Source organism: Cibotium barometz, chromosome 27, assembly GCF_041138505.1.
Source record: "Cibotium barometz isolate CiBa-2024 chromosome 27, ASM4113850v1, whole genome shotgun sequence".
Lineage (NCBI taxonomy): Eukaryota > Viridiplantae > Streptophyta > Polypodiopsida > Cyatheales > Cibotiaceae > Cibotium > Cibotium barometz.
Window position 1 is genome coordinate 21,103,060 of NC_141072.1, and position 9,594 is coordinate 21,112,653.

At 39.1% G+C, this 9,594-nt stretch overlaps 1 protein-coding gene across 1 annotated transcript; it reads left to right on the forward strand.

Annotated features, from left to right (window-relative positions):
• Positions 1-4,390: 4,390 nt before the first annotated feature.
• LOC147623169 (heavy metal-associated isoprenylated plant protein 28-like) lies at positions 4,391-5,447 on the forward strand. The gene is made up of 3 exons (XM_086821824.1): positions 4,391-4,605; positions 4,692-4,767; positions 4,876-5,447. The coding sequence occupies exons 1-3, from the start codon at positions 4,600-4,602 to the stop codon at positions 5,256-5,258; spliced, it is 465 nt and encodes a 154-aa protein (XP_086677950.1). The 5' UTR covers positions 4,391-4,599; the 3' UTR covers positions 5,259-5,447.
• The last annotated feature ends 4,147 nt before the right edge of the window (positions 5,448-9,594 follow it).

The window sequence follows — 9,594 nt, forward strand, 5'->3', positions numbered from 1 at the left end:
TTTGAAGAGAGTCTCATAGTCTCATATGTGTGCTATATTAAACTTGATTTTTTTTAAATTGCATCAAGAAACCAGTCCAAGAGGACTTAAGTCCCCTACCATGATGTAATGTGTATAATAGTGTCCAAGATTGTGCTAACCTTCTGGGGACTTAGAAGGTGTATCACATGTAGGTAGCTTGTGCAGAGCCCCAAGGAGGCCTTATGTTCGAGAAAAGAACATGGGCCTCACTAAAATATGTCACTTCCTTATGCAATTTCTTGCATACCTCCATTCTATATTACAAAAAACCTCATCCGAAAATCAACTCTCTCTCTCTCTCTCTCTCTCTCTCTCTCTCCTACCACAACCAAGAAAAAACCTCATCTAAAAACCATAGAGAGACTAATATAACCAAGAAAAAACCTCATCCAAAAACAATAGAGAGAGAGAGAGAGAGACTCATGCTCCTTGCTTCATGCATGTAACAAAACCATATGTGCACATGCGCGCGTGTACACACACACATATAATCCACCAGCGTGCATGGCTGGAGTAAGTGTTAGCCGTGGGGTGGTGATTAGGTGGAGGGAGGTGGCTGCAAACCAGCGTGCATGGCTCTTGATGCCCCAGTCACCTTGCTATGGAGCTTGCTTGTTGAGGGCATCCTCAGAACCCATAGATTTGATCATTGTTTGGAGCATACCTTGAGTAACCATTCCTTGGAGCCTTGGAAGGTTGTTTTTGTAAGTCATCATGGCGGCTTCAATCTATCACTAATGCCCTTCCATCTCATGAGTTCTAAGGTACTTCATGCTTGGTTTTGAACATTCTTGGTTTCTTGGGAGGTCTTATTGTCTAATTGATTGGATCATTGTGCAAGATACTAATGCTTTAGTGGCCTTTGCCTTTGCATTGTCCTTCAAAGCCTTATTCATCAACAAAGGTTAAGCGCGTAGTGGTGTGAACACTATTGTTGTGATGGGTGACCTCCTAGGAAGTGGCCCCTAATTTCCAACAATTCTGGTTGCCTCATTGGGGATGTTCCCATGGGATGTTTGATTTGATTGGATGTCTTATACTAAAAGAAAAGGGTACATCTTTTGGCCATGTCAGACTACAAGCAAAAAGCTATGGAAGAAATGCATGCAATGTTTCTTTCAATGACCATTTAATTGGCCAAAATTGAGATAAAGTTAAGTTCACTATCGCATTACATAAGCATTGCTTAAAATGTAGGTGGGAATTGTGGGATTCATTCTCAAAGCCCCATTCAATGGTGATTGCATCTTCCTCCTTGTTTCAATGGTCTTGATTGGCATCCTCTAGAATTCCTACATCTTCGTCCTTGTTAATGAGTCTTCATTTACACAATCTAGAATCATCACTAGGTTTTCCCTTAGATGGAGAGACATCCTTTGTTTTAAAGCTTTGCTAGCCATAACCATCACTTTTGGTAGGGTTCCTTGCAAGCTTATGCTATTTGCTTGGCAATTTTCTTTATAGTGGCTCTAGTCCTAGCTTGAAGTCTTCTCGTTGCTTTCAATAGAGGAACTTGATTGCGTCCATTTCTGACACTTCTAAGTAAGTTTAAGACAACTATTGAGATCAATTTGGACACTGGAGCAATTGGTGCTTCCAAAGGAAAATTTTAAAAGATGGTCAATTTCACATTCATTACACACAGGGTTGTGTTAGGATTTGGATTTAGACTTGGATTGTTTTGAGTAGGAAATATTTTAGCACACTTAACCACTTTGCTACTCTCTTACATGTGTTAACAAATTCTTATGGCTTTTACTACTCATCTCAAGATTATGGCAAAAAGGATATCTAGGCATATCTATGGAGTGATATCCATCTACACTAAGATACAGGCTACTACAAATATTATAAAGGTGGCTCATATGGGCTGAATTAGGCCCATTAAGTGTTTCCATACACAAGGGTAGTGTTGAATGTGTTTAAGATAGTGTATTTCTAGTTGGATGTGAAGTGTAGCAGCTACTAAATACTTCCATAAACAAGAGCAATGCTGGATGTGGTCGAGATAACGCATTTCTAGTTGGAAAGAATTAAGGTGGCTATGATACCATATTAAAAAACATGGCATGAAAGTGCATAAAAGGGAAAGTGTGAGAAACCATCCAAGGAGGTCGAACATTTCTATTCTCCATAATAAGAGGTAGAGAAAGGAAAAGATAAAGTCATAAAATAGAGGTTAGATAGATAAGCTGAACCTCAAATCATGACTCGACTTGACTTGGTCTTTTAATATTAATCCAATGTCAAATGAAAGAGTGCATAAGATTTAAGATATCCTCCACTCCACAATCTTGAAGCTTCCCATAAACAAAACTTTGAATTAAAAAACGCTACTCTCATACCTTTAAAACTTCTACACATTAAACACACACTAACATCTACTCTTAACTATAGATAGTATGTTGTTGAGAATGGCACAAGAAAATGGAAGGCGGTGGTCATGTACATTGTTCTTGGAGTAAGAACCTTGAAAGTTCCTAGAACTAAATATGTACATATCTCAAGGATAATGACTAAATATTATGGAAGTGGTGATTCAATTTAATACTTGGAAAAGTTCAATCAAGTTTGTGAAGATGTGATTGAATTGGATAATCTCATAGCCACAAACTTACAAAGCCAACCACTAAAAGCTTCCTTTGAAACTAGGGATTTCATCTTTACGTAAAATTTTATGTTCATATCAATTGTGAATAACAAGTTAACGCAGTCACCCATGATCACTCATTTATAAATAGCCAATGATTGCCTAGGGATTAACTTGCAAAAGCCCATCTGGGTTACGAAGAATCCCACCAAGCTATTGACCTTTCATTAACCTTTCCTGATGGGTCCGTTGGTTATTAAAAATCCTGGTGGGTTTGTTGGGGATGAACAAAAGCCCACCAGGCTAAAATGTTTTATATAAAGTGGGACGACTCTGGGGCTTAATGGGGTGTAAAGACCATAGGACAGCATAGTAGAGCACAATAGAGCATGCTTGAGCATTCTAAGAGGAGAGCAATAGTAGATTTGTAGCATTCAAGTGAGGCTTGTAGTGTGTGTGCATGTATGCATGTGTGTGACTGTTGTAGAATTCGGCATATTGTCATGTATCCAACAAGTTCGTGCCATTTCCCTACTTTGATTGGGGTTTTGACTATAGTAAGTTAATATAAACTATAGTAAGTTTGGGAACACTTGAGATCGTGTATTCGGCAAGTGTGTGTCACTCACTTACTCTAGTATAAATGTATGAGTTTTTGGCCATTTTATTATGGTGCTTATCTCTAGGCACTGAGTCATATTGCACGAAAAAGCGAGCGTCTTTAGATAAGTATGCCCTTCATTTCGGAATTTGGTTCTACATTTGCGGCTAGATAGTGTCATTTTGATAGTGATACCTTCCCCTCTCCTCTCCCTTAAGAAATGTTTAGGCATCTGGTCGTATTATTTGGCCGAATGATGTCCTTTCATATAGGCATAAATGACAGATGTTCGATTCAATTGGCACTTGGTCATACTATTCGGCTGAATAGTGTCATTTACTAATTTTTGCATGTGTCTACTATACGGCACCTGGTGATATTGCTCAACCATATGGTGTCGTATATTGTTTTTTTTTTGTGTGTGTGTTAAGTTGTTTGGCACTTGGTCATATTGCTCAGCCGTGTGTGTGGAACAATATGTCAATTTTTATACATGATCAAGTTTCGTAGTGAGAGAGAGGTAATGGTAAGAAGTGAGCTCAAAAGTCACGTGTGAAAAAATCCATTTTTCAAAAAGTAATCAAATAGATACAAGAAAAGTGAAGAATATAACGTGATTGGTGTGCAAAGGAACATTATGCATGACCCTAGCTCTTAATTAAGAATCATTTTGTAAGTTACTATGATACATGATTGTTGTACATAAGATTTGGAAAGAGGTTCATCTCAAGGCAAGAGTTTGTGAGCCATTGTAGGATGCAACTTCTTGACTCTATGAATTAAGCATTTATGAGGGGGATTCACTATGTTGGGTTGTGCATATAACATGCTGGCACTTGTGTGGGCATAAATGAGATGATTTTCCCTTGAGAGAACTTAGAGCCTAAGCCACTCAGGAAGTTAGTGAAAAAACTTAGCAGCAGATAGAGGATGTCTTTCCAAAGCACAGACAAAAAGTTACTCAAGCAAAAAGAGGATCTCTTTTGCATCCCCGAACTCAATCAAAAGTCTTTGTTTTCCAATGTTTTTTGAAGAAAGAAAATGTACGTGGTAAGATATTCATAAAAGCTTTACTTTTGAGTATACAGGCCACCGCCCCCCACCAACGTTGAAATAGAACGGTGTGTCGTGCTATACAAAACTCGGATCTCGGCTTTTAACCCCCCTTTGTTGCTTATAAAACCGCCTCCTACACAGTTCAAAACCTACCCATTAATTACTCTCCATTAATTGCACAGCAATTTGATCAATCATATATATACTCTCATCACAAGCGTTGTGTTTGCTTAGCACGTCATTTTAATTAATTATATTCTACCCACAAGTGTTCTGATTTCTGTAGCACAGCAATTTAATTGGTCACATTCTCTTCATCTTAATATATACAATGGAGGTAATGTTATATGCTGCATATCATAAGCCTGCTCGTGCAATTTATGGTACAATCATATTTTTTTTTCTGTTAATAAACTCTTGCAGATGGTGGAATTACTTGTGCGCATGGATTGTAACGGTTGCGAAAGAAAGATTCGTAAGCAGCTTGCTAAGCTCAAAGGTATGATCACTACACCATGCAGCAATATTTAATAATGCTACAAGCTCAAATTAGTAAATCTCAACTACTAATACTCAATTATTCTGTTGTGCTGTACTAATTTTGCAGGCGTCGATAACATAGATATTGATGTGAGGATGAACAAGGTGACAGTGATGGGGTATGTGGATCGGAGAAAGGTGTTGAAAGCTGTGAGGAAGACAGGGAAAAGGGCTGAGTTTTGGCAACCATATTCATACAATAATCCATATTATTACAATGCTAATGATTATGATAACACTAGCTATATCCATGCCTCTAATTCCTCCATGAGGAGTCACCCCCTTGGACCTCATGCATTCCAAAACACCTACAACTATGAGGTGCATGGATATAACCACCATGGTAACATTCAAGAAGAAACCCATCCATTTTATCATGCCAGCACTAGCTCTAGTAACCTAGTCCCATCTTTCTTCAGTGATAACCCAAATTCGTGCTCTATCATGTGAATCACTCATGGTAATGCTAGTTTTGCATGAATAGTAAACTCAAAACATGGGCGATTTTCCACGATGCACATGGAAACCAAAATTCTACTAAAGATTTGACACAAAAGGACATAGATAGAATCTATCAATACCTCGATCTCACCTCATTCCACCTAATGTAAAAAACTGGAGGTGGAATTTTTATATTTGACTCCAGTACATACTTCAAAATGGGGCATGTTTCTTGTAAAAAAAATAAATTTACATTGTAATATTATTTCATGTACATACTTTTAGATTGTGTATATTTATCTTGTCACTTTTTCTTTTCCCATCTTACTACTACACTTTAAGAATATGAAACTTGTGGTGATGCCATATAATTGATCCACATACAAAACTTGCATCACGTAGAGACACTGCAAGAGAATGAGAACATAGACGCGCAACATAGACGTGCAAACTATAGTCGGAGATGGAAGTGAGAGAGTAGCCATGGGCTAATTTACGATTTTGCAGGGTTTATGCGTCTATATGCACGTCTATATGTGTGTCTATAGGTGCGTCTATATGTGCGTCTATACTCGCATCTATAAGCGTATCTATACTAGTATAGACACGCCTATAGACGCTTTGTTAAAAAAAATCAAATGATCCCACCCACATCGACGCCGCACTATTTTTGCTTCCCTCCCCTTTGCTCCATGTGTTGTACCTCTTCCTCATGATGGCTGCACCTTACCCTCCTTTGTCCTCTCCTCACAAAGTCTCCTCCCAATAGGATGATTCCTCATTAGGAACTCAATGGAGTCTTTTGGGGCCCTTTAATTTGCCATTGCCTAATGGAGGTGATTAAGAAATAGACAAATAGGGAGATTACATGTGGACTGAAACCAATGGTTTGTAAGAGCCTAGAAGGTAGTGGTCAAACTTAGAATAATAGGCTAAATAGGCTCTTTTTTAATTTTTAAAATCACCTAAAACTCAAAAAATATATACGTATATGATTTTTTCCTCTATTTTTTATAGAAAAGGATAGCTACAGCCTGCAGCCATCATTAAGTAAGGTCTCTAAAGTGATAGAGGCCCAAAAACGAGCTCCCATCATTATCTTGCATTCAATGCACATTCCCCTTCACTTTCCACTATCCCTCTCTCTCATGTTCCCTCCAAAACGCTCTCTCTTCTCCCTTTCTCATAGCAGGGCGTTTTTCACTCTCTAGACTACTTCTTTGAACTATCTACCTCTCTCTTCACTCAGAAACCTAGATCTATAGCTATGGAAGCTTGATCTGCAACCTGCTCTCAGAAGCTATGGAAGTTTGATCCTCACTTACATTTCCTTACTTCATCCTTCTACCTTGTCCAACCTCCTTTTACAGAGTGTAACAGCAGAGCCAAGCTATGGAAGCTTGAGTTGCAAATGCTTTGGCTCTCATAATCTTGCTCATTGTCTCCTCTCACCCCCTCTAATATCCTCTTTCAAAGTGCAGTAATAGCACAACCAAGCCCTTGGAACTTGCTCTACAACTCCTTCTCTTTTGTACATCTCCCTAGTCTAAGTTTTTTCCTCACCATTCTATTTTCCTTTGCCATCAAGGTTTATAATCTCCCTAAAAAGCGATACGTTGATATACAAAGTCACCATTGTAAAGGGCGGATTGGAGCTCAAATAACCTCTGTTATGGAAAAAAGCTAGCCAAGGTCCAACATGTTTACAAGGCAACAGAGCTGACACTAGCAGACCATGACCAACGTCAACGATTTCCTGCAAATTGTAAGTCATTTCACCACTTTATATTCTTGTTTTTAAATCAACTCTGTGCTAATAATGGTATACTGAGCACTGCTTTGATTGTTCTTGGGTTCCTCTGCGTAGATATTTTTCCCTCACAAACTATAGTGAGTGGGAGCCTATGGAGGCAATTTCAGGAACCTTTGAAGCATACCATGTGGAGCTTGGTAGTTTAATCTTTAGAGGGTGTCCAGCTGTACAACTTCTTGCATGAAACATCTTCTTCTATGAGGATACATATGTGGTTCCCACGATAGCAAATGGTACTGGAAAATTAGTTTCAGAACCTACACCAACTCTCACATCTATTGAATGGCCAATTCCAGACAATGCTTCAGTGGCCATGGCTTGTTTGCAGATCGAAAGCAAGGTGCAAAATGCTATGAAGTGCACATATGGATCTCACAAAGCAACCATAACCTGCTTCATACCTCTACACCTCTTTGTGTACCTGTTTCTTTTACAGAGTGTAACAGCAGAGCCAAGCTATGGAAGCTTTTTTCGTGATGGAAAAAAGCTAGCCAAGGTCCAACATGTTTACAAGGCAACAGAGCTGACACTAGCAGACCATGACCAACGTCAACGATTTCCTGCAAATTGTAAGTCATTTCACCACTTTATATTCTTATTTTTAAATCAATTGTGTGCTAATAATGGTATACTGAGCACTGCTTTGATTGTTCTTGGGTTCCTCTGCGTAGATATTTTTCCCTCAAACTATAGTGAGTGGGAGTCTATGGAGGCAATTTCCGGAACCTTTGAAGCATACCATGTGGAGCTTGGTAGTTTAATCTTTGGAGGGTGTCCAGCTGCACAACTTCTTGCACGAAACATCTTCTTCTATGAGGATACATATGTGGTTCCCACGACAGCAAATGGTACTGGAAAATTAGTTTCAGAACCTACACCAACTCTCACATCTATTGAATGGCCAATTCCAGACAATGCTTCAGTGGCCATTGGCTTGTTTGCAGATCAAAAGCAAGGTGCAAAATGCTATGAAGTGCACATATGGATCTCACAAAGCAACCATAACCTGCTTCATACCTCTACACCTCTTTGTGTACCTGTTCCGTACAAGTGACACATATCGCACCCCAACTTTATGGATTGCAAAGGGGGAGAGAGCTGTGACTTGTTTCTCATCACCTGCATGGGATAAAAAAGTTGTTCAACACAATGGAGACACCATCAGATGCGGAGTAATAGTTGAGAAGGTTGTGATGCGCTACCATATTGCTAAGCAACAGTTGTCCATTGCATTCCCTTACAGGCGATGGAAGCTTACAAATGGAGAATGAGAGGCATTAGACTCGGACACTACCTCTACAAAACAGGGTGTGCTACATATATCCATGTAAGGTGGGGATGTAGAAGATGTTGCTGTGAATGATGACTGGTCACTTGCCAACTTATGTGACTACTTAGTTCTTTGATTCTCACTGAGTGGTGATTTTGCTTTGATAATCAATGGTAGAGTAGTGCGCAAAAGGCAGGAACGATCTTTTCTTTGTAGAGAAATTACTTTCCCTGGGGCTGTGTAGCTATCAACAAATAACCACTGGATATGTAATCTTGGATTGAAGTAAATACAATTTTAATTTTTTTGCCTCACTGTCTTATTAAGGTTTTTCAATTGTCTTGTGCAAGTTTTATTTTTTTGTGATAGTGTAAGGTTGGTCACACAAGCATCTGTGGCTTGAGTCACTAGTAAATTAGAAATGACCTTGTGATGGAAGGATACGTTCTTGCTTTCGCATACCATTTTTTTAAAAATTTTTGATACTTAAAAATTTTAAAAGTTTTTAAAAATTTTATAACAAGGGCGCCCATTTATAAACGATACTTTTCTCATTTTTGACAATTATCGTTCTCTTCTAACACTTGCTCTCAATTTTGCACACCTTTCTGTATCACACACTCTATTTCTTGCAATCACTCATAGTCATGGCACCTCTACTTGACGCACTTATTGCACAGCTAGGAAAGCTTGAGCTACTTCATAGGGTTGACGAGATCGTCCCTATGTTTGAGGGAGCAATTGATGTGCGTGCAACAATGCATCTACATGCAAATGCTTTTACAGATGTCATTGAGTATATGGATCAACACATCAGCACGTACTCCATCATGTTTGAGGGTGATGAGGGCCTATGCGTTCCGGTTGACCTCATCAAGTACATATTCAGGGAAGACAAGAATTTTAGATTCCGCCTATCAAGGTTTTTAAAATCCCTCACAGAAAAGGACTACAGGAATGAGGAGAAAGACTTGCTCTTGGATCTACAAATGGGCAACATTGGCACTTCTTTCATGAGCTGGGACATGGTTTTGGTCCTTCAAAGCAAAGCAAAGCTAATGGAGTAGGTCCAAGAGGCCCATGCTGAGGAAGAGAATGTTACAGAACAATGGGAGGCCTCAATGGCATTGGTGGCTCTACAAGAGAATGTCCCCGAGGAGGTTCCGGACCTAGTTCTAGAGGGTGATGAAGTACTTCAGGAGGTCCCAGACCTTGTTGTCATGTCTTTGCATCCAATCATTATTGATGGGAAAGAATTTTTG